Source organism: Orbicella franksi, chromosome 13, assembly GCF_964199315.1.
Source record: "Orbicella franksi chromosome 13, jaOrbFran1.1, whole genome shotgun sequence".
Classification (NCBI taxonomy): domain Eukaryota; kingdom Metazoa; phylum Cnidaria; class Anthozoa; order Scleractinia; family Merulinidae; genus Orbicella; species Orbicella franksi.
This window is the reverse complement of record NC_138157.1, coordinates 1,073,361-1,098,400: the sequence shown is the minus strand read 5'-3', so window position 1 is coordinate 1,098,400 and position 25,040 is coordinate 1,073,361. Positions and strand designations below refer to the sequence as shown.

At 38.2% G+C, this 25,040-nt stretch overlaps 3 protein-coding genes across 3 annotated transcripts in view; 1 reads left to right on the top strand and 2 right to left on the bottom strand.

Moving 5' to 3' along the window:
• LOC145466130 (T-cell immunomodulatory protein-like) overlaps positions 1-2,612 on the bottom strand; it is a 29,943-nt gene extending 27,331 nt beyond the window's left edge. Inside the window, exon 1 of the mRNA XM_081449903.1 lies at positions 2,441-2,612. Coding sequence (XP_081306029.1) covers positions 2,441-2,612 — 172 coding nt within the window. The remainder of the gene's footprint in view (positions 1-2,440) is intronic.
• A 226-nt stretch (positions 2,613-2,838) lies between these two features.
• LOC145466129 (uncharacterized) lies at positions 2,839-7,067 on the top strand. The gene is made up of 2 exons (XM_081449902.1): positions 2,839-2,917; positions 3,037-7,067. The coding sequence occupies exon 2, from the start codon at positions 3,052-3,054 to the stop codon at positions 4,378-4,380; it is 1,329 nt and encodes a 442-aa protein (XP_081306028.1). The 5' UTR covers positions 2,839-2,917; positions 3,037-3,051; the 3' UTR covers positions 4,381-7,067.
• A 4,504-nt stretch (positions 7,068-11,571) lies between these two features.
• Positions 11,572-24,368, bottom strand: LOC145465448 (ubiquinone biosynthesis protein COQ9-B, mitochondrial-like). The gene is made up of 9 exons (XM_081449225.1): positions 23,892-24,368; positions 21,687-21,756; positions 21,018-21,356; positions 18,001-18,085; positions 16,593-16,697; positions 16,175-16,226; positions 15,490-15,593; positions 14,515-14,568; positions 11,572-12,536 (listed from the first exon to the last, which is right to left on the bottom strand). The coding sequence occupies exons 1-9, from the start codon at positions 23,953-23,955 to the stop codon at positions 12,498-12,500; spliced, it is 912 nt and encodes a 303-aa protein (XP_081305351.1). The 5' UTR covers positions 23,956-24,368; the 3' UTR covers positions 11,572-12,497.
• Positions 24,369-25,040: the final 672 nt, after the last annotated feature.

The window sequence follows — 25,040 nt, the reverse complement described above, 5'->3', positions numbered from 1 at the left end:
GCGGTTACAAATCATACACCAAGGACATATGGGAACAGAGAAGTGTCTCCTGAGAGCAAGGGACAGCCTGTTTTGGCCAGGCATATCAAGGGACATCAAACAGATGACAGAGAACTGTCCGACATGTGTACAGTTCTCCAAACAGCAACCAAAAGAAACATTGCATCCACACAATGTACCCAGTTATCCATGGCAGAGGCTTGGATGCGATCTGTTCGACTATGGAGGTGCTCAATACTTACTAGTCGCAGACTATTACAGCAAATACCCCATCGTTAGAAAGTTGAGCTCAACGACATCTGCTGCAATAATCAACCACCTCAAATCAATCTTTGCAGAACATGGTATACCAGAATCCCTGGTATCTGACAATGGCCCTCAATACAGCAGCAAGGAATTTGCAGCGTTCTGTGACCAATGGGGTATCAATCACATTACTAGCTCACCAGTGTATCCAAAGAGCAATGGATTCATAGAAAGGATGGTACAAACCGTAAAGAACCTTCTAAGGAAGTCCGAGGCTGCAGGACAGGACCTGTATCTTGCGCTCTTGTCATACCGGGCCACGCCTGTCGATAGCAACTTACCATCACCAGCCAAGTTACTGAACAATAGAGAATATTGCACACAACTACCCAGCAGTGGACAACTCCAACGGTCACAAGCAAAAGAATGCCACCAAGATCAGCTGCAGCACCGCCAAGATGTTCAGAAACAGCAGCATGATGGCAAGTCCACACGTGAGCTACAAAAGCTAGTACCAGGCCAACCAGTATCGGTGTTTCAACCAAAAACCAAGACCTGGACTCCGGCAACACTGAAAGAGCAAATGAACCAGCCAAGATCCTACATTGCAGAGACAAACAGTGGTTCTGAACTAAGGCGCAACAGAATACAGTTAAAACCGTCAGGCCAAATAGCACCAAGCCTTGAAGGTCAACTGCTCTCTAGCCAAGACAATCCACCACAGCCCAGTGCACCTACATTTACATCTCACCAAGTCCCGTCACCAGGATTACCCCAGACACCCCAGAAACCAGCTACAGTTGGTGAGGGAAGTGCCGACCAACATCTGACAACCAGAAGTGGTTGTGTTGTAAAGAAGCCATTAAGGCTGGACCTTTAAACTTTGTTAATCAGAACAACTCGGCTTAGCTGTCTGAGAATTTTGTTGCGTTGGATTCAATTTGAACAATACTTGCGTTATTTAGGTTCCAATTTAGAGACCAAGTTTGTTTCTTTCACCCGGCAAAGTTTTTAGGGTGGAGATGTAAACATATCAGGTTTTGAGCATGCGCAGTAGGACGAGACAGAATATACATGTGTGCTTGTACTCGTTAGCTGGAATAAAAAGTTATCTTTCTGATCTCTGCCATAACATTACAATCGTTTATATATATCCTGTGATGTTCTTGTTCCGTGAGTACGATGGAATCCACTGTAGGAAAAGGTGGTGGCTGTACATTTTACCACAATGCCCTGTGAGCCTACCACAGCCTATAAGGCACAAAGAAAGCCAACTTTTTTTACAGTATTCGTCTCTGTTCCAAGGACATTAAGTAGCCTAGGTTTAAAGATTTTATAAGGTTTCTGTACGTTTTTATGAATGTTGTTATGGTTTTCGTGTGCTAAAAACCGTGGGTAAATGTACCAGTCGCCATCTTTTTTCCTACGTACAGAGGATCGGATAAACATAGCTTTAGTAAACAAGATCTAAGTTTTATTCCAACATGGCTAACCGGTATTGGTACCAATGCGCATGTCTATACTTATATGAAATACCGCTAATCATTACATATCCAACATGTGCTTGTGGAATAATTGTTAAGTCCCTCGTGAAGAGCTTGTTTCATATTTTAGAAGCACTCTATATACCCTCAGCAAAAAAAAATCGGAAATTCCTTTTGATCAAAAAGTAGCCAAGGGGCTTGAATAGCAAATATATCAGTAACGTTATTAGTATGCTGTTATTTGTATGTCAACCAGAGAACTAGTGGCTGGTGGAGCAAAGAGTTCTCTTGATTAATTTTTTTGCACATCTAAGCCTAAACAATTAAAGCAATTTTTGTAAACTGATAGCTTAAGACTTGTAAATTAAGATAGAAACTAGCTACAGTTACTCGAGTTTCACGCTTAAAGCGATCATCAGACTGATGATCGCTTTAAGCGTGAAACTTGAGTAACTGTAGCTTTATTTGTATCTTAATTTGTATTTCGCCCTGTATGTATTTGTATCGAGCACTCCTACAACTGTGTGAAACCACTTCTATTTTTCTTTGTTCAGCTTAAGACGTGAATTTTGTAGGAGCTTAATTTTACGCACAATGTATATCAGTACAGAAACAAATATTACCGATAAACCATTAACACTTTTTCTTTCTTTTTCTTCAAAACTACAAACCTCTCTGTGTTAAACAAAAATATACACCAGTAAGCTTACCGCCATCGGTCACGATGAAAAGATCAGTTTGTTTATCACCATTGAAATCACCAAACGCCGCTAAATATCCATCAACCACTGAAATACCCACTCTCTCAGTTACATCACTGAAGGAGGAAGACACCTGCCTCCAAAAGAGAACTAAAAGACCAAAACAAAGAGGAATTCGCATCTCATCGTTTGTGAATCTTCTTCATACCGGTTGAAAATAAAATCGAATAAAATCAAGATGTCAGTGACTGCTCCCGCAAAAAAGTACCCAGCGGTCTTTTTGAAAACACCGGTTTGGGAGTGTAGGATTACACGTGACGTCTTCTGCATGTCACTTCCCCACGGTTTACCTTCTCCAGGGAAATGCACATTTGATCGCAATGCAAAACAAAGAAAGGCATGTTGACGAATATCGTTAATTTTGCCTCCGAAAGAGTTGATCGCTTCCAACGACAGAACGCTGTAAATTTATAGCAAACATCTGTGGTAAGTTACAGGTTGACATATTGCGAAGTTAGACCAGCACTGTACTGCGCACCCTTTGTTTATGTTGAATTAAATACCTTGTAAAAAGTTCTTATTTTAGTTATGTTTTGTTTTCTAAGGTATTACATGCAAACATGGAAGAGGTAGGGAAAGAAGAGGCAGAGCAGATTTATGACGATATTGAAGACACAGAGGAAGGGAAACCGAACAGAAATGGAGAATTCTTAACTTCAAGACGTCGGGCAGCTGCTGAGGAAAGTTCCGCAACGACAGCTAACATTTCTGCTCCGACTGAAACTACGGGAGATAAAAAGAACATTCTACACAAGCTCAGGAACAAGTTTCGTCCTCGTAAGTCTACCGAGGATTTCACCAATATTGCTGGATCTCATGAAACGAGTGATTCATGGCCGGTCGCGTATGCAAGCATCGAAGATGAGTTACCCACAACTACCAAAAGACTTGCTCTAAAAAACACGCAGAAAACATTTAGTTTTCCGGGCTTTGCAAAAGGTCGGTTTGCGGGCGCTTCTCAGGCTGAGCGATCTCGATCAAAAACATTTACCTCTGGAATACATGGTAAATTTGAGGAAGAAAAAACAAGAGAGGATATGTTTAATGTACCCAAAGAAGCAGCTGGGGCCAGCTGTGCTGCTTATTCACGCACAAAAAGCTGCCTATTTGACGCACACGAAGTTCCTTTTGTGGATTCTGCACGGAAAAGGGCATTTTCTTACCACGAAGACGTTCCACCTCCCATACCTCCTCACTCTCGCATCATCAGAAAAAAGCAGTGGCGAGAACGTGCTAAATCATTGTCACTGTCGCCTGACGAAACCTCTGTGAGTGACAAGAGTGAACATGCTAATACTCAGAAGCAGGCCAACAAGGTGGATGAGCCTTCTCATGACAACACCAAATGCCAAACAGCTACTTCTGGTACTGAATTGTCACTTACTAGATCTCTAGAGACACTGTCCCATTATAGCTGGTACTGGGGTCCTATTAACCGATATGAGGCCGAGGATAAGCTCAAGGGTAAACCCGATGGTTCTTTTCTCGTTCGTGACAGCTGCCATGAGTTCCACTTGTATAGTGTAAGCTTCAGGTCCAGAGGAAGGACCTGCCACACCCGGATCAGGTATGAGGATGGACGATTTGGCTTTTTAACCCCTACTGGTCTAATGGGAACTAAAACCGTTGTGGGGCTCATAAAAAGGTCAATACGAATCTCCCAAAAAGGAGTTTTATGTTTTTCTAATAGTCCAGGTTTCCTGGACACACCTCATCCTATCAGATTCACGACACCAGTGTCGAGGTTTGAAGACCTTCCCTCTCTTCAACATCTGTGCAGGTTTGTCATTCGACAAAACTCCCGATGTGATAAGCTTCATGAATTGCCACTACCACCAAAGCTCATAGATTATTTAGATGTAGAGAACCACTTCCTGGAAAACAAGTAGATGAAAAATGTTTCAAAAAATTATTTACACAAAATGGTTAGCAATATTATAATTACACTGAGGGACTACAATTTTAGAATGATCAGGCTGGTAATTTTATGTTACAATCATGTTTTTTTCTCTGAATTATAGGACATGAAGTCCAGTTACTTATCAATGAATTATCAACTAGTGTACGATCACTAGCTAGTGTACTTTCAAACCATGGAATGGGTTTGATTTTTTTGTCCAGCGGCCAGTCTCCCACTTTCTTTTGCTCAGAGCCACCCACATTTCTTCATGTTGTTGTGAGTTGACTGTATGTGAAGTGCATCGATGGATACAAAATATGAATTCAACCTAAAGATGGGGAAAGGAAAAGAAGCAGATAAATGTGTCAAAATACTTTAGGATATTATTTTATCCCCTTCATCCCTTTTACCACCTTTAGTTTGATCTTCACTTGCAGTCAATTCACAACAACACAGAGAAATATGGGCAGGTCAGCAAAAGAAAGTTGTAGTGGTGGCTGTACAAAAATTCAAAACCCATCCACAGTTTGTTGATTTTCGTGGTACATAACAGATGCAGGGTGCTACCTTTCAGCATTGTGGCAAAACTGAATCCACGACTTTCTTTATTACTTCCAACATTCATGTTGCACAGTTTGTTGTAACAACATCCCCAAAATCAGGTATCAGATGTTTGTTGAGTGACTGAAGCACAATAATCAAGAAAGACTACTGGTTGGGAGTAAATGTTGTGCAAGAATTTGGCACATGTAAAATATACAAAGGGATTTGACTTGACATAAAGGAGTTTAAAAGAACCCTGCATGAAGAAAGTCACAGAAAGGTTGCTATCTTTACCTCATGAAACTTTACTCGTTTACAACCATTTGCAGCCCTTGTATTTTTATTTGCAGAGAGTGATCACAGCTCTCTTGAAAACTAGTTCATTTGTAGTTACCAAGGGGGAAGTGTTTTGGTTATATTAATAAGCCAAATTATTCTTGCATTTCGATTGGTTCTTATGATCTATCGGAGGACAGATGCATAGATAAACTTTTCTTTTTCTGTCTCTTTATTAAATAAAACAGATTGTTGCCATGTTGCCGTGCATCTGTTTGATAATAGATCACAGAAGATGTCAAAATATGGTAATAACATCAGTGAAACACTCGGCTACTGCCACTTTTTTGTCTTAGGTCCATTTTGACATCATCTGTGATTTATTACTGAACAGATGCACTGCAACATGGAATCTATTTGTTAATATACTTTTATTGTTTATGAGAAAATAAAGATATTGTGTACGTTGTGTCGTGTCATACTTCAGACACATCTACATTGTACAGAAAGCCCTTAATTTAAACATATTAGGTTGTCTGTTGAAGTCTAGATACGTGCACACCAAGGACTGAGATCCATGGCAGTTTCTGTTAAGTCTTTCCAGAGCTGTTTACTTTTTTTATGGAAAAGTTAACAGAAAACACAATCTTGATTTAAAGAATATCTTTGCTTGTAAGCCTTGTTTAAAATTAATTTATTGTTCGAAGATCAAATGTGGGATGCATTGTAGTAAAAAAACAAGGTAATAAAAAGCAATGTATTACAGTGAAAAAAAGCCGGACATTTTGACCTACTTTACAAATTAGAATTGGTGCCAGGGCTTGGGCACTCTTCAGCAGCGATAACAAATTTTCAGAGTAAGAAGTCTTCAAGAACTGTTGAGCAAAAACCTCAGTGGGAAACCTTAAAAAGGAAGCTATTTAAGTGTACATAACTGACTTACAAATGGCAACTTCTGGTCATTAAACACTTGTAATTATTACACGTGTCCAATGACAAGAAGTTGTAATTGAACACCTAAGTGATTGCAAAAACAGTTGACTCATTGGCACAACTGTGAAGAAATTACAAAAAAAAAAGAATGGAGGAGTAATAGTACAGTTTTGTAGAGAAATATTAAATTATTAGTATCTTGCAATTAAATTATATTGAGAATGTACAGTTATGAAGGATAATTAACTGATATTTAATATATTGGTACAATATACAGCAGCTTAGTTTGTTACATATCTTTGTGCAACTGTAACATTGACAAGTACCATTTAGAATATTTGTGATATTATAATATCTTTGTACATAGATAACTGACAAGATTGTAAAATGCTTATTAAATTATAATTGGTAGATTACTATAATAGTTACAAATAAATTTATCACACTTGCAGAACATCCACAACATGTTTATTGGATATTAAAGAGTCAAAATCTTTGGTGGTGTTTTCATACTTGTACTATAAAGTGTCAATAAGCTCTCAGAAAATATGGCCCCAAAACCATGGACAAATTAAAGATTTTAAAGATGATAGCAGAGCTCCCGCATGCCGAAGGTGCGTGAGTGGAGCCCCATACCTTAGAAAATTTGAATTGACCCAAAACCCATTGATCTAAAAAATTTTGGTTGCCAGCGTGTGACTGTCAGTACGTCCACATGCCAATACCTTGAAAAATAAGAGAGTAGCAACATTACCATAACTACATCTTTGATTTTGGGCATCCATGTTATGGTTAACAGCTGTCGTCACAAGCCGTCTGCTGACCAGTATCACATGACCATATTGTGGAATCAGGTTTAGCGCTCATAGAGGTCACGTGTTTTTTTGGAGTTGACTGCTGACCAGTTACTGGTTTTTGATTGGATCGCGGGCTCAAGCCAGGTTATTACTCTGGAGGAGAAGAAGAGAGTACGTGCAAGGGCAAAATTTCGGCACGAATTAACCTCTACCGCGTATTTGAATTTTCTTCCAACATATTCCTTGCACAATCGTCTTTTGGAAAGTCCCTGATATACTGAGAATCTTGGAAAAATTCGGTACTCCTAGTGTGCTAAAATTTAACCGGAAAAAATAGTGAAACCACACGCTGAACAATTACATGCTCAGAATTGATCATTTTTTGAGTTTCTGATCCAAGAAAAACAAATCCTCATTTTCCTTTAGGGTTAGGGTTACATGACCCGACGTATCTTGACCATTAAATCGTCACGTTCTCTGGAGTCTACATTCATCTAGTTTTGATTTTGCGTATTAAAGGCCGGAAACACCTAACGTTGAAGATTATTCAACGCAAACTGACTGAAAAATAATTTAGTTTTGAGAATAAATAAAATGTATGTATGTATGTAAGTCTACTTTCTCTTAGCTCTAAAAGACCACAGTACGGTTACATATACCCTATAAAAAGGAATTTATAGGCCATATAGAAAAAGCAATCTCGCACATGCGTAGCTCGTGACACTGTCCCTTTAACTTATTGCAATCGTCAGTGGCTATAATCCTAACCCTAACTAAGCCAATGAAAACGCTCGAATTGCATTATCGAATGATCCAGTTTTTAATTATACATGTTATACAGATAGGCACATTAAAAAGTTAGTTACTCGCCATTCTTCTCGTGGCTTCGCCGCTTAAGTTAGAGGTTCCACTGATAAAAAAAAAGCTTTCCCGAGAGAAATCCGGCCAGCTACGTAGGCTTGTTATAAAGGGTTAAACAAAGGAAATCAAGACCGTGAGGGTGTTTGGATATCCGTACTCTACTAGCATAGTTTTTTACCATTTTATTTCTCCGTTTTCTTCTTGGCTTTCTTTCCGATTGAGAAGATATATCGAACACTCAAGACAGTGTTTTGACCGGCCACACTTTCAAACACCTCGAAGCTCGTCAAAAATACTCCGCTACACATACACATACACATACACATGTACATCGTATCTGCAACTCTCTTCAGTGTTATATTATAGTGTTTGAAAATGTTGTCAAACATGGTCTTTCGCGTTTGATATTACTGATTACTTCAAAATCCTAACTCTGTAAGTTGCCTGGTCAAACAGAATACCTACCCCTTACTACAAACTCGTGCAAGGGTCGTGCTAGAACAGGTAGAATTGTTCATAATGTTCATTGGAACATACCCAGGTTCAAAGAGGCCATTCACATCATCTAGTTAACAAAATCAACGGGAATAGTGGAGTAGAGATTCCAGAAGCATGTATTTTTATACTTGTTTAGGAATAGCGTCTTTGATAAACAAATCGGCTTGTTTGACAGAGGTCTTCTCATTACTCAACGTTTTTCCATGTTTTAATTTATGAAATTGTTCGCAGGAAAACGTTGGAAATATCATTTCCGAGCCCCTGAAAGATAAACTTTCCTGCGGGATAGGGGCATGCCCCTAGACCCCCTAGCGGCTGACGCCTTCGGCGTTCGATAACGTTTCTAGTAAGTGCGTACTCCAAGAAAAATGCAAGCTACGCCCCTGAAGCATGGATATCCACGATCAAGAAACACAACCAGTCCAGTGTATGTTTGAGTGTAGTAAGTAGATCGCACGCTGGTTCAGTTTCTTTCCCCAGTCACATCTCGTGCTATTTTGAACAGTATTTGCCTTTTGGCAAAGATTGGCCTCTTACGACCCGGCGCCAATTGGCTCTAAAGTAATTTATACGTGATCTCCAACTGATCTTAACGAACAAAGGGGCAGGAGTGTACTCTTTGTTTCAGCAATAAATGTTCGCTGGAGAGGAAGATCGCGTGACGAAGATCGCGTGACGAGCCCAAAGAGCGTCTGCGTAGGAGGTTTAGACCTGAACTAACACAACAACAAGAAGATCTACACAACAGCGGACCGCCGAGGGAACAGCTCACCAAAACAGGAAGAGTCAAAATGCACCAATCACAGCGGAGCATCGTGCTTTAGCAAAAGACCTCACCACCTGAATCCCCTCACGAGTCGATTTACATCTCGCGACCACATCGTGAGACAAACGATAATACTTCGATATTATTATTTTACTTGACAACAATGAACAACCGCAACCTTTTTTGACGGCATTAACTAGAAAGAACGTAGTTTAACATTAAATTTACAACAATGACACGAATACTAAATTTAGTTAAAATAGCAACGTCAGTCAACAAAATCCTTAAAATCCCTGAATGATCAACCTAAAGTTTTAAACAGCACCACTTGAATATATATGTATATAGAGTGGAACATCTTCATTTAATTTTTAAGGGAACACATTTTCTTGTACCGAGGTTGTCCCCCTAAGGTTACCGTATACCTTCAGATCGGCAATTTTCTTCAAGTTTGGATTTTTGGATCAAAGTAATGGTCGAAGAGTAATCTTTAGTTTCCGAAAAAAGAAAAAAAATGGAAAAAGACGAAATATTGGTGGAGAAATAGAAGTTTTAGGTTATCACCGGAAGTAACAGTTTCCCTCTTGATTGACAGCCCTACAACGTGTATGCGGTCAACCGAGCCGACCTACGGATGTCACAAATTGGCTACTCAGTTTATCAGCATTGTTAATGTTGTTCCGACTACAAAGCATTTTTCGTATTAGGCCCGGTTCATACGTCACATTTCTGCGGTGTCGAACTCAATTCAACGAATTAGATTCGACAGAAATTCGACGTCTGAATCGGCTGCCGCATTTCTGCCGCACGTTTGACTGGTCTTGTCGCATTATCCGACAGAAATGCGACACTGATTCAGACGTCGAATTTCTGTCGTGTCGAATCTAATGCATACATTATGTTAATGTATTGAGCATGCGTAAATGTTTTCCCGCCAAAGAAAAAGAAGAAACTTGGCCACTCTCGACCCAGACCAACCCGAACATATTGCAACACATACTGCTCCGTTGTCAGCCTTCTCCTTCTCGTTACGTTGGCGGACAATTTTTAGCAAAATTAAAGTCCTTCGTCGCTCAGTATTTTCGTCCGCCATATTGAATACTCTACGTTTAAAGCATTTTCCGCTGGCCGACAAACCCGACAGTATAAATTCTGAATTAAGTGCGACACAAGTGCGACGTATGAATCCACAGTCGCATTTCTGCCGCACGTAATTGAATTGAATTCGACACGGCAGAAATGCGACGTATGAACTGGGCCTTAGGCGTAATTCTATTAGGTTCTAAGAAAACATGGACCACGAAAAACCCCGTGGACAAGTTCGAAAAAGCGAAAACTGCCAAGAACGAATGAAAATACATCAATGAGTGAAGAAGCAAAAGTTGGCCTCCCGGATGAAGCTATATAGCTATCGTATCAAAAAAGCGAGTCAAGAGAATAGAAAGGTTCTGTAAAAATTTGGGAACTTGACAGCGATAACAGCGATGTTATAAGAGACTCTTCTGATGAGTCGGCTACCGACGAATCGTCGGACTCATAATTGGCTGGATTTATACTACGGACGGATCATCCGTCTGGGATGAATTTAGGCAAAGAACGATAGTTCGTCCGATAATTCGTCTGTGTGTAAATACGGGCAAACAGACGGATCATCCGTCCAGACGCATTATCGTGATAGCTCGTCTTCACCCACGAACTTTCATGGATAACCGTCTAGACGGATGATCCGTCTGTTTGCCTGTATTTACACACAGACGAATTATCGGACGAACTATCGTTCTTTACCCAAGTTCATCCCAGACGGATGATCCGTCTGTAGTATAAATCCGGCCATTGACACCCATTGCAATATTATCCGTGCAAAGTTGTTCCGCCACGCTTTCTTTTCATTTGTTTTCTTCGCCCAACCACTCTAGCGTTCGTATCCTTTTTCGTCTTCCCCATTTTGCCAGATCAGCTTCAAGACAAACCGAGCTACGAAAAAATTCTCTCCTCGCCTTGAGCGCATAGCGAAACACAGGGGTTTTTGAAGATTCGCGCGTAAATTTTACCAGGAGGTTAATGGTAGTAAACTTTCCCAGCGCTGATTGGTCCAGTTATCTGAGAACCCAGTTGAAGGCGTTTGTGGGCGGAGTTTGTTTGGAAAGCAAGAGATTTTTCGCGCTGTTTTCTCGAATAGCTTTTTTCGCTTGAAGCTGACACTTAAGAGTTACAACTCAAAGGGAATTTATTCGATTGCCCTCAAATTTGGACGGCAGGTAGTTTAACATATAAACCAAAAAACGTATCGAAATATTTTTTTCTCCAAGCCCGATGTTTGTACGATCACTTCACATTTTTTAAAATCCTATTTCGAAAATGTTCTGTAACTTTTTACTGCAAGTGAATATGGCAAAACGCAGACACCTTTGGGTCCTGAAACCGACGAAAAATCTAAATTGGAGAAAAACAAAATTCGCTTTGACTTCTAGCTTTCAAAAGGTGATTCGGGCGCTCGCATTTAGTGGTCGTGAAAAATTCGACCGTGCATGATCATTTTATTTCAAAATTCTTGATATAGTTTGATAGCCAGCTCTATAAGCTTTAATTTGATACGGGGGTTTAGGTATCTGCAGCTTAAAGCGGACGCGCCACATCGCTTAGACGCGAGACACCCCTGAAGGTATACCAGAAACCTTAATGGAAGTTTAACGTATATTTCTCTGTATATTGCTGGTGCTGCCAGCGATTAGCTACAAGATAATTGACTGTTTGAAAACAATAGTAACTGATTATGAAAACAATAACTTCTCAATGCTCTTAGATCAAACAACTTTTAAGTTAAGACATACGTAAAGGTATTTCGGCTTAAGTAAGTCCAATAAAAGAAAAATAAAGGAATATAAATGGCTAAATTATAGCAAATAAAACTGATTCCCAATCTGTCTTACTTTAAATCACCATTCTCTATCTGAAAATTATTGACTTAGGTTTTAGCAGTTGACAGACATGCACGCTGGATATAACCAGGCAGGGTGCCTGAAGCTACCCGTTGTCACAAGTAAACACCTATTATGTGTGTAGCCTTAGACTTTAAATTAAAGTTACAGTTTTAAGAACGGCAATGGAAAGCTTGTAACGAGAAAATAGGGACAATTTATTAACTACCAGTCAAATCATTATATATGCCATTCTAATCTTGCGTCTAAGAACGAACTTCGACAATAAAATGACTCTTCATATGAAAACTACAGCACTTCACAATAACTGACCGATGACACCAATAAGATCATGATCAAAAAGGACTTAGAGAGCTCTATTATTATCCTGCATGCGCAGTTATCAAAAGCACACCACATGATTAACATCGTTGTTTAATATCTTGTCGTTAAGATTAAAGAATCCCTTTGAACTATTTCAATATATCTTAGCAGGAACTCTTAAGGCAGTATCTCATCTGTTTCGACTGTTCAAACCACTCATGTTACGCACCTGAAATAAAGTAACAATAACATGTAATGTTATAACAAATTAAAACAGTCATATTTAGCAATACATAGTACTGAAAAATTGAACAGTGCATCTCAATCTTTCAATTTAGGCTTGGCTAGTTTCATTCTTATTTTCAGATTACGATATAAAAAAACACAGGAAAAAGACCTTAAGCAATCGGAGTTGAAAAAGTTCAAACCATTGCAAATTTCAACAAAAAGATTAAGGTATTAAAAAGAGAATTCCAGACAGTTCAATTTCAGCTTCCGTGAGTTTGGCGAAGTTTCATGGGCATAAATAGTAAAATATAAATTGCATTGGAGCTTAGCATGCTGGTCTTGAAAATAATCAGTTACTTCGAGTACATTTGTGTTGTCACGCTGCCAAAATGTTTTGGGACTCACTGTCTTTGGATGAGAGATCTTTGAAGGCTTTCAAAACTAAAAACCTAACTAAACTGCAAAAGATATGATATAGCAGAGAAAAGGTAGCAATTTGTATTGGATTGACACCCAAATCCCTTGAGAAAAGGAAAGTTTCATGATCATTCATTGTTTTTATCCAATTGAATTTTTAACTAAACTGAGAGATGCGTGCCATGCCACACGTGAGCAGCTTAATGAAAGGAAATTTCACCAGGGATCATGTGCATACAACAATCCACAAATGAAAATGATCAGATCTTGTTGCAGAGGAAATTGCAAGTTAGAACTCTACTCTGGCAAATTTTCTGACAAAGGTTTGCATTAGTTTGTGGATTTTACAGCAGCCTCTTATCGCGCCAGCTAGTTTTGAACTCATGCAATTATCTCCACAAAAAAATGATTGTTTTTCACACAGACTTGAACAAAAGCTTAATGAGCTTGTAAGGGATGCACCTTATCCAATGGGGATAAATATTGGGCTAGAGTATTATCTATTTGATCACTGGATAGTAACTTTCCTGACCATCATAATATATACAACTGGGTTGCGATTTCTGAATATAAGCATATTACTTATGTACTCTAATAACAGGACTTCCTTTGATACCAGTGTTTATTACACTGACGGGGTTATCCTGTATAATTATTATTATTATTATTATTGTTGTTGTTGTTGTTGTTGTTGTTGTTATTATTATTATTATTATTATTACTATTATTATCTTTTTGACCAGATAGTGTTTAGCGTAAACAACATCGGAGGGGCTAGCACATTCGAATTCGGAGGTTTTTGTTTCTTGGTATCATATTCAACCCATGTTGCAATTAAAAATTACTCCACAACAGTTTGTAAAAAATGCATTACAACGTAACCAGCTCCCAGGTGGTTTTATAGCTCAGTTGGTGGAGCACTGCACCGTTATCGCAGAGGTCATGGGGTCGAATGCCATTCAAACCTGAATTTTTTTTTTTCAGGCTTTCATTTCATGCTGCCGTGCGTCTACTCAATAACAGATCACAGATGACGTCAAAATGTGGTACGAGTAAAAACGTGGCACACCCTGAAAAGATGAAGCAACGGGAATGTCCGATCACAGAAGCTTTTTGGAATGGCGTTCAGCAATTTTTCGTCTCTGTTGATTTAATACCAGTCTTACAAGTTTTAACTTTATGCAATGTTTCGGTCTCAAAGGAGAGACCTTATTATTTGACGCAATTTCATTAAAACAGTGTTCAACTGTCGGACCATTTATGATGCAAAAAGTATCATTTGACATGCTTTCGCGATTTACTCGAGATCAAACCTACACAATTTTATTATTTTTGTATATTCTACTTGCCACACATCGTAGTTTTTAGGGCGTTGGTATAAGCTTTTCATATCACATCTGGTTCGCGATAAATTCATGAAAAATTCATGAGAAATTCATGTAACGAGACACCTTATTAAGTTGTGTGTACGACTGCGATTATCAATCATACTCTCACATCTTTCGCCGCATTTCCAGTAAATGAACTATAAAAGATTCACTTGTAAATCCAGTTTAACTTACTGTGGTAAAGACTGCAGATAATAGTTCAGCTGCATCTGATCCAGCCTTTTCCAACTAAGAGAAAACAATACAAGAACATTGCCATATTGTTACATGTAATTAGAAAACACCCTCCACAAAATTAACGCTTGTGCTAAAAGCATCACTTCTACTTAACAATAAATAATATATGGAGAGCGAATAATCTAATTGATGTAGCATACATGTAAGTCTAGAAGCCGTTCAAAACTAAATCCTAAATCCTCTTCGCAGACACTTCGAAAGCACAAAGAAGCGGCCAACGTTTTGTTAACAACCGCACCTTGCTACAACAGAATAGATACATGTAGCAGTAGTGAGTAACGAGGCCAATAAGAGAACGGCAAAGACATAGTTTATTTTACTTGGACAACACACTTAGTGGGTCCCATAGATTTGACTTATAAGCAGAATCTACAGGACGCACAAGCTAATTTACAGGAGCGCCAAGAAAACGAAATAACAAATGTATGTACAATTAAGACCATAATTGTTCGTATTCTCGGTATAGGACTGGGACTAGCTTGCAACTAACGCTAATGCAGGGATTCTTTTCAAATGTAAATGACATCAATCTCTTTTAGTGATATTCCCCTGCATGAGCCCCATTACCAGAAATGTAGAAAATACTCGCCTGCGGCTCGTGTTTTCCACATTTCTCGAGTGCAGAGTGGAATTATTCATTTCTGAAGTGAAGTACATGTACGCTTTAACAAAAGTTCAAGTTGTTGTTATGTTGTTGTTTTTTAGTAGTTGTGAGCATGCGCACAATTTACACAATGTAAAGCTTCCAAATTAGGTATACACTCTCACTACAACCCCAGATTAAAACATTACTGAGACCGAGTATTTGACACCCAGCAAAGATGTGACTTCTCAAAAGAGTACAAGGCAATGTAAATTTAACTAACATTCGCAAAAACTATTGTTTTCTTTCAGTGAGAAACAATCACTTACTGTTGTTTTTGCACTGATAAGCAAACCAATATCTGACATCCTTCTGTCAAGAAAACTCCACGTTTCTTCAAAATCAGGAGACCTATCACTAACCATATAAAGTTCTGAAACAGTATTAAGATTCAAGATATCATCAGATTGTCACTTTGATGCAACTCAATCCCTTAAATCGCATCATGGGTGTACTTTTGCGATATGTGGGTTTTCACAATTCAACATTCATAGATGTAGCTGTAAATCAAAGAGGCTACAGCCACTCAACTTGGAAAATCGCTTGTCTGTAGACAGTGCCAATTTTGACGCTACCAAAATGATTTGTTAAGAACATTTTGAGTAAAAAGATCTGGCTTATCCACTTGTAAATGGTTTGAACCCAGGAGTATCAGTAGTTCGTATAGTGTGATCGTCCGGGTGAGGGTAGTTCTGAAAAGAACTGTTGTTGGTGACTGACGTTTCGACAACCTGACCGGAAGTCATCTTCATTCACTTGACTCTAAAGATGACTCTGAAGATGACTTCCGCTCAGGTTGTTGAAACGTCAGTCACCAACAACAGTTCTTTTCAGAACTACCGTCACGCGGACGATCACACTATACGAACTAATTATCCATGTGTATTTACAGTAATTGGCAACAATATATTCATTGGCAGGGAGAGGGATATGCACACTGTGCAAGTTACTAACCTGTGGAACCATACAGCCCAGCCAGCACTCCTCTCTTTGTGTACCAGTTTATCTGCAAAACATCACAAATAAATCACCCAAGCTGAAGATTATCCAAGGAGGAAACTTGACTGTTAGCCTTACAGTAATTGACTGTTTGGTTCAATATATCAAAAGTTATTAGCATTATATCATTATCACTTCTGGGTAATTCTCATGAACCTTTACTAAGTGGATATAAGAGGTGGTTCAAACTGATCTTGAACAAGAAATTAAGTATCAAATAAATGTTATTCAATAAGCAGAACTAATGTTAGAAAACATTTTTTCAAAGAAAAAAATTAATGTACATTAATGTATAGACTCTAAGAACTATGAAATATAATATATTATAATAATAATTATAAATACAAATGAATTCACCATGTTGAATACTTACATCTGTAGAGGTATCACCAGCATGGTACCATATTTCATCCACCATGTATGCAACATTTTTCGTGGCATCTGGAGCATTCTGAGGCAATAGCATCAAACCCATTGCCTACAAACAAATAATTACAACAAGTTATTATATGTCTCAGTTAGTAAGCGTGCTGTGATTGGTCAATTTAGCAGGCCGTACTTTACTGTATGGCCAGCTAGCTTTTGTTGCCAAAAAGTTTCATGATTTATCACTAAGTGTTCCTAACTTTTATAACACGTAAAAGTTTTAAAACTTTCTTTTACCTCTGAAATTGTGTAAATAAAACCTGCTAACAACTTAAGAGTCACTTAACAACAATTTCAAATTGAATCGTTTTGTGCGTCAGAAATTTGAAGCCGTTTTGCGTGAATAGAAATCATTACTGAACCCCTCAGATGCAGTAGAGATATAATAAATATCTTAATAACCTCATTTTCCCTGTTCATATTGTTAAGTTACGGATCCTTGTTTTTTCCCCTTCAATTTACATGTATAGCCTGCACACTTCATGCTTGGGCCATAAATCGATGGGGTAAAAACTTGGTCCATAACTTATAGTACGGCCCTTGGACTCGGTTAGTAAGAGGTATAATCACCCAGATTTAAAGTTTATTTTAGTGTATCTCATATTTCAGTTTTTTTTTTTTTCATATAATCGTCGCATATTTGAGAATCATTTTCTATATTTTTAGTTTTTAACATGTCATCTTTTTATTCTGTAAATATTTATACGAGGGCCACTGGTTTTTCAGTTACTACTGTTATGTGCTACCCTCAATAAATAAAGTTGATTATTGTCATTATTATTATTATTATTATTATTATTATTATTATAAAGAGTTATTTATCCAATAAAAATAAAATTTCATTGACTTTTTACAATGCAACATTGGCATAATTGTACACTCAAAAAAGTTAGCAAAACATCATGTTACTGTTCACATAAATTATAATAATGTAGAAAACAGTCCTAAGAAAATATGCGTGCTGATTGGTTAAAAAGCGTGTTTCTATAACTTGATAGAAACACAGAACTAGCACGAGCTGTTTACGTAATGACGGCATGAGCAGAGAGAATTTACATTTCGATTTAATCAAAGTTAACAAGATGTTTTCCTTTTTTCGTCGCGGTGTTTTCTAAGAGAAATAGAAAATATGTTCTCCGTGTTTCTATTGAGTTATAGAGCTATTTCTTAATTAATTTGTGTGCAATAATTATTATAGTATTATCATGTTCATGAGGAAGTTAAGACTAAAACAGCATCCAGAGCTACATGGTTTTTGTAATAGTAGTGAAAATGGTTCATTTTAGAAAAAAAGGTCCAATTAAACAGAATATCAAATCCACAATTTTTAAACTTTGATTGAATCAAGTCATTACCTGAGGCCACTGACCAATGTAAGGAATAAGCATTCTAAGTCGTACTTCAACAGCGTCACGGATAATCAAACGGGAACTTTTGCGCCTGAAGGGAATTTATTCTCACTATTAAAACATACATTGGTTACTTACAATATTAATAATTCTCAAGAGTTACATTTTGGTTAACTGTAAACTGTCAACTGCAGGTTAATGAAAGTACCAATAAGTTATTCCAAACAATGTATAAGCAAATTACAACTCGATGTGTTGTTTAGTCCAATGCAACAACTAAGATTCTGTACATGTAGTATAATACATTATACTTAATGTACATAAAATAGGATGCTAATAAAGGAATGTGGTGTTTTACTGTTGTTATGTTGGGTTGCTGTATCTTTCTATATAAATTTAAGTGTCTATGACAGATGTTTTTTTAATTTGTTTCATGGAATCTACAAGATATTGTGATATGGAAATTGGAAAATAAAATTGGATATCATTGTTATTTGACTGCATTAATTTGCTATCTAAAAAGGTAAAATTTCACTTCCAGGGTCAGAAACCACAGGGGATTAGGACCTGGGACTAGTCAGGCTGTGACATTAAAACAAGAACATTGGCCTACTTATCTTTTGTAAATGTTTACAAAATTTAAAATTGGAATTACTCTTGATTGCCTAATTCATGGTATACATGTATTTCACTTATTTTTTCATTCCTATTTGTTTGGTTTGAAAATTTGATGATATCCAACATTATTTTTCAATTTCCATATCACAATATTGTGTAGATTCCACAAAGCACATAAAAAAATATCTGTCGTAGACACTTTAAGTACATGTAAGCTTACGTACAACCCACAAAATTCATGTGATACACACTGATGATGAGATCATTGTAAATACATTTAATCAATTTCCTGATCAGTACTAAAAGCCAAAATGTACTATGAGCAAACTCATAAATTTCCTGGTACATGATGACTGACATGAGCTAACCTCTGCGTAATATGAAATTACTCTTTTCATAAAAAAGTTATGTTTTAAAGAGGAAAACTTAATGCAACAAGCGAAGCTTCTTTAACTGAGAATAGTGATTCTCGTGGCAAACTTTCACAAAGATCTTTTCTCCTTACTTCATGCCCACAGCAGAAAGGTTATTTTAAAACTGTTTACCAATTTGTATGACAACGCTGACAAACATACATGCAAGCCAACCTTTTCATTACCCTTTCCTAAATTTCTCTGCAAAACCTATGTCACCATTGTATGACATACACATCAACAAATGAGATTAACACTTTTCCCAAACAACAAATGAACCAAAAACCCTCACAGTTGGGTAACACCTAGGGATGTCAAACAATATACAGGGTTAGGGTTATGTACATGTACATGTATGTCCCCACAAAACAGTGGAATTGACAAGGGAACTTAACAGATAATCGACCAACCTTAATTTGCATAATCTCATCTACCACTACAATCGCACCTTACTCGAGCAATCCACGGGTTAAAAAGGGAAAAGTTAAATATATTGTATGTAGTATACAAATTTGCCCTATTTCAGACCCCATTTCCTACCATAGGAAACAGAATTAATGAAGGAAAAAATCAAACACAAAAAACATTGAAGGGAGTCTTTCTGAAAAATATTCCAAAGAAAGATGAAATGCTGTAATAGATCTTCAAAAACTCATTAAAATAACTCAGCAAGTTTAAGCAGAGGAAATAAGATCTGAAACAATGGTTTGGAATTAAGCATTAAATAAGAAAAAGAAAACTAGAACCGTACAAGTTTGGATACATATTCGTATAATCTATTTAGTATTCAGTCTTCTCCTTAGTTTTATATTTATCAAATACTCAAGAGAGTGCTTCATCGTTTATCCAAATACATGAAGTTGCAAATACCCCACCTGTACATGTAAGAAGTGTTAACTTTGTTATCAGATAGGAACATTGTACTGTAACTTAAAAGCAATTCTAGTCAATTTTACCAGTGAAAAAGAAATTGCTCTGTTTCTAGTTTAGGAAGGATGCTAGTCAGACCCCTGCCACAATGGTCTCTATGCCTTGCCATTAATATGGTAGCTTACATACCTTTAAGACCCCTAGAGCTATGCCAGCTGGGGCATTCATGCCCCTGGCAGGTTCAACCATGCTGGACAGGTCTAGGGTGTGGAACCAGACAAAATTAGACACCCTGGCACTCCAGGCTGGGGGTTGGGCATAGGGCTAACAACCCTACTCCCACCAAAGACTAAATGTTACAGAAACCTACATGTACAGCAGAGCCAAAGCTGACGCCCCAGAAACATCGCAGCACAAGCAACTTGAGAGCCTAGTTTCTGTCGCCATAGGAGAAGATCAAAGTTGGCTTAGGAATGTATGCATTATGCATCAGACCGGCAAGCTGGCTCAAGTCGTAAAGGAGATGGACAGATACAGAATGGAGGCAATCAAGATGAGTGAAGCAAGATAGACAGGACCAAGAATGATAAAGGAAAGATTTGAGCACAATCCAGAGCATCTTCTGGCCAAACGTCATCTTGAACGACAAATTATGCCTCTGGATTGGCCATGTCCTCAGGATGGAGCCACCTGCAATCCCAAGTCACCATGCACTGGACTCCATCCTGGAAAAGAGCAAGAGGAAGACCAAAAGAGACCTGGGGATGAACAGTAGAGAAAAAGATGTGGGCAGACAGAGTCAGCTGGGGAGAGCTAACAATGAAAGCTAAAGATAGAAAACAGAGGCAGTTTTTGATAATGGCTTCATGTGCCCAAGGGCACAAAGAGGATTGAGTGAGTGTGCTCATGCCCTTGGTCAGGTATCCAAATTACTGCAGCTATACACTGTAGTTTAACTATGATTTTCTTGACTTCAGTTCTATTTTGTGTTTTGTAACAAATTCTCTTTTAATTATCATCTTTCAATTTATTCTTAATTTTTTTTTACTTTTGGGTGAGGTCAGCCAGGAATTTAAAATTTTTGCGAGGGGAGATACTGCACATGTAGGGTATGACACTCACCCTGAGTTTGCAGAAGATTCCTCTGGATCCTTCTGTACTCTTGACTGTGATATAAGGTAATCAGCTAATCTAACATTGCAATCTTCAGTAAAATGAAGCACTAAGTCCCCAGCTCCTCGTGGAAACATGCCTTCAGCCATGGCAGATAGTCCCATAGCTTGTGCACCAGCCTCTATGGCTTCTGAACTCCAACCAAACTCAGGGACATGTTCAAGTGCAGCATTAAGTATACTTCTTCTCATGTCTGCATCTTGTTCTTCTGCATCAAAAAATGTTCCCTCACCATCACCGAAGTGCTTCTCATCCTCACCACTGGTGCTAGTACTGGTTTCTTTATCACTGACAAATAAAGAAAAGTTACTAAGGAAGGTGACTTTCGTTAGCAATATACAGTCATGTATTCAAGCATACTGAAAGCAGCCAAGCAAATGCTTAAAGTCTATAACCAGAAAATATAACCTTTGATTACAAGATAATTTATTATGCATCGACAACATTAATTAACAGTGCTTTCATGAAGATCAAGCACTCCAGCAAGTATTAATTCTGTTACAAATTACTGGCTGCTCTCTAAACTACAGAGAAGTTGTTAGGGGCCTCTCATATTGCTCTCTAATTGGTGCTGCATGACCAAGCACATTCACTTACTTAATTGTTATGTTAGCTTACCCATTATTAAGCTTTCCTTTCTCTTCTGAGAAGCTTTCACAAGACTGTTGTATCCATCTATTAGATACACCTGTATGTGGAATACAGTAAGTTTAATACTGTGCGTAAAGGTTAAAAACTCCTTCTTCATGAATATGAACTTACACCCAAATCCCAAGCAAATGTAAGAATATTTCCACCAATGCCTTTTATAACCTGTACTGTAAATACCAAAATCCAACATCATTCAAGGATGAAATTTCAATCAGGGGTCTGTATATTACCTTTTTACAAAACCATTTCAGATTTAGTTTCCCCTTCAGTATACATTGTATGGCAGAACATTTGTTTGAAGCACTAAAATAATTTGTGGAAAGATCTACATTGTAGTCTATAGCCTATCCGTTTTCCATCCTCCTCATTGGTTACCAAGAGAACCCTTGCATACAGCAGCTGTGCCCGCAGTATTTAAGCGACAGCTTGCACTGTCCTCCTGAAACGAAACAATAAATATGCTGTCCTACCGAAACAAAACAATGATAGTCTTTTTCTTCACAGCCAACAAAAATAAAGACATTGTTAAGGTTGATTTGGCCTCTTCTAATAGTTAACTTGAGAATTCCAGGTTTAATTTGATGATGAACAGCCTATTTTGTTCAGAATAACACAACTAATATCTTACTTGGTTACACTTGACGAACTACAAGTGAGTTGCTGCTGACTCATTTTTGGAGCCAAATTAGAAGCATGGAGACACAAAATGTTTCATATTTGTCACTTTTTGCAAGTTGATATAAAGTTTTCCCCACCTGCTGAATCCTGATTGGCTAATTTAAACTTCAGGCGCACCAGTTGTATGTAAGGAGAGAGGTTATCTGCCATTCTCTATTTTCCAATTGCCCATGATTCACTCTGTTTGCCCCCCCCCCCCCCCCCCCAGCAAAATTTGCATAAACTGTAGTTGTGAAATGCTCTTGGGAGGTCTGCATATTCCAAAAAGCATTTCACAACTGTGGTTTACGCAAAATTTGGGGGGCCAAACAGAGTGAATAATGGGCAATTGGAAAATAGAGAATTTCTAATTTTTCGCACTGTTTGTAATAACATTTAAACTATCCACAACGTGGCTGATTAATGTTACAGCTCATTTAACGTCTGATACTGTCTAGGAGAAAGTTGAATGATCGAGCAGCCCTGTATTTAAAAGTAAGCTAATAGCCCTAGTTCACAGTTAGTGACATAACAATATAAGCATAATGATTACATAAGAAGGACGTTATGTCGTTATGTTGGCAGTGCGAACATCCTGACATAACAACATAATATCAACATAACAACATGAACATAACGACATAAGGAAAAGGCTGATTTTTTCCTTATGTCCTTATGTCTGTGTTGTTAGGACGTTATGTTTCTGTGAACAAGCGTGAACATCATCGTCATAACAACACAACTGATGAATGCTTAGGAGTTAGCCGAAACGTCTTGCTAAAATATACAAGTCAGTGACAAAAAATGGCACTTTTATCAATTACACAACATAGAACCAATCAATTGTTGAAACCAGTCCACCACCAGCACTATTAGAAATGGCGGCGACTGAGCAAGCATTGACTGTTGCCAAGTAAGAAATATTGACAGCTCAGATAGATGAAGAAGCACTTGCCAAAGTGGTTCAATGCTATCCAATATTGTATGACAAAACTATGAAGAAATTTAACGACCAAAAGAAGTGTCTCCTGCTCCATTTTTCACCTAGCCTTATGTTGTTATGTTGATATTCACATTACCGACATAAAGGCGATTATGTCGTTTATGTCATCATGTCGTTATTTTGTTATGTCGTTATGTCGCTAGTGTCAATTAGGCTTTACCTGCTTCCTTCGTAAGCTTATTTATGTACAATAGAGGGGCGACAGATCGATGAGACATTGTAAAAATTCTAGTTAACGTTGTAGATGTTTCGGACAGCCCTCGTCATAAAATGCTTTGTGAGTCATTTTCACTAAGTTTAACTCTGCCCTGTCACGAATAGATAACCCGTTTAGATTTATGACATCACTCAAGGTATGCTGTCTTAAAACGCTTACAGCGACTTCAATTTAAAGTAGCCGTAAGAGTTTGATTTGATTTTCCGGACAGGGCTTGACATGATGCCTTACACTATTTTATGGAGATTTTACAGGGAAAAAAGCATTAATGTTAGACTGAAGAACAAGAACTCACCAAACATTCCTGGCCGAACAAGTCGGAGCCCGTTGCACACAGTTCGTAAACACAAAGCAGCCATCTTTGCTTGTCACACTTTGCCCGCGGAGCCTTGGCCAGAGGAAGACACGTGCTTTGATTGGCTAGGAAATAATAATCTTGAACCCAGATCTCCCACGGTACAAGCTCGCTTTCAACTGCAAATTGGCGTGCGAAGAAAAATCCATTGCAGAAGGGTTAGGATGCTTTACTCAGTGACATTTCGAATGTGAATATGTATCCTTTTATACTTATAAGAATGTACGACTTTATTATGCTACAGGCTGTTAACGTTTCAGCCGATATCGGTTAGTCACATGTGAAAATTAATAAGAATTGCAGTGACGGAGTAGTGCTGGGAGCCCTGGGGGCCCGGCCTCCCTTATTTTGGGTAAAAAAAGAATAAATCACAGAAGGAAGAAAAGCCAGCAGGGCAAGCAAAACAAAACCGCCCCTCTCCCCCCCCCCCCCCCCCAACCCCCTTCCTTATCTAAAGGTCTGGATCCGCCACTGAATTGGTAATCAACAAGGAAGCTACTTGTAGATTCGAAGCGACAAGTTCAGCTGTCTGGCTTACTTACGTATAAAACCTATCATAAAGAATATTAAAGGTTAAAGTGAATCATTTCTAATACTAAAGAGACTTTTTGACTGCTAAAACACCATTCTTAATCGATTATTTGCGAAGGCCACCATCAATACGAGCTGTGACCTTTGTACTTTTGTTGCAAATTTTTGTCGTGTATAAGCTTTAAAGAAAGCTTCTCTCGCGTCCAACACAGAATGATACCCGCAGGTTTGACTTCAGAATCTGTACGGGCAAGGTCAGATCTTTGCTGTAAATCCCCTTTTTTGACCTTAGTTTAGGTACCGCTTTTGAGATTTCATTCTTGCATTCAATCAATTTTCGGTTCCTCCTGACTAGCCACCCGGTATGGTGTCTTTGATTTTCCCTGCTCTGTGTAACTTTTATCCAATCCTTACAAAATATTGGTGCAAAGCAGTTCAAATGTACCTGAATGCTTTGGTATCGTCAATATGGAACAATGCGTACTTGTTTTGAAGCTGCGCGACCAGAAAAACTCGCAAATTTCGACTCCTGAATCTGCCTCAGATGGCAGAAGTCAT

Coding starts and splice junctions, on each gene's coding strand:
- LOC145466129 (XM_081449902.1), top strand. CDS start 3,052: ATGGAAGAGGTAGGGAAAGAAGAGGCAGAGCAGATTTATGACGATATT.
- LOC145465448 (XM_081449225.1), bottom strand. CDS start 23,955: ATGGCTGCTTTGTGTTTACGAACTGTGTGCAACGGGCTCCGACTTGTT. Junction 16,227..16,592: donor CTGGTGATACCTCTACAGAT/GTAAGTATTCAA, acceptor GATGTTTTGCAG/ATAAACTGGTACACAAAGAG. Junction 12,537..14,514: donor TATCTGCAGTCTTTACCACA/GTAAGTTAAACT, acceptor ACTTTATTTCAG/GTGCGTAACATGAGTGGTTT.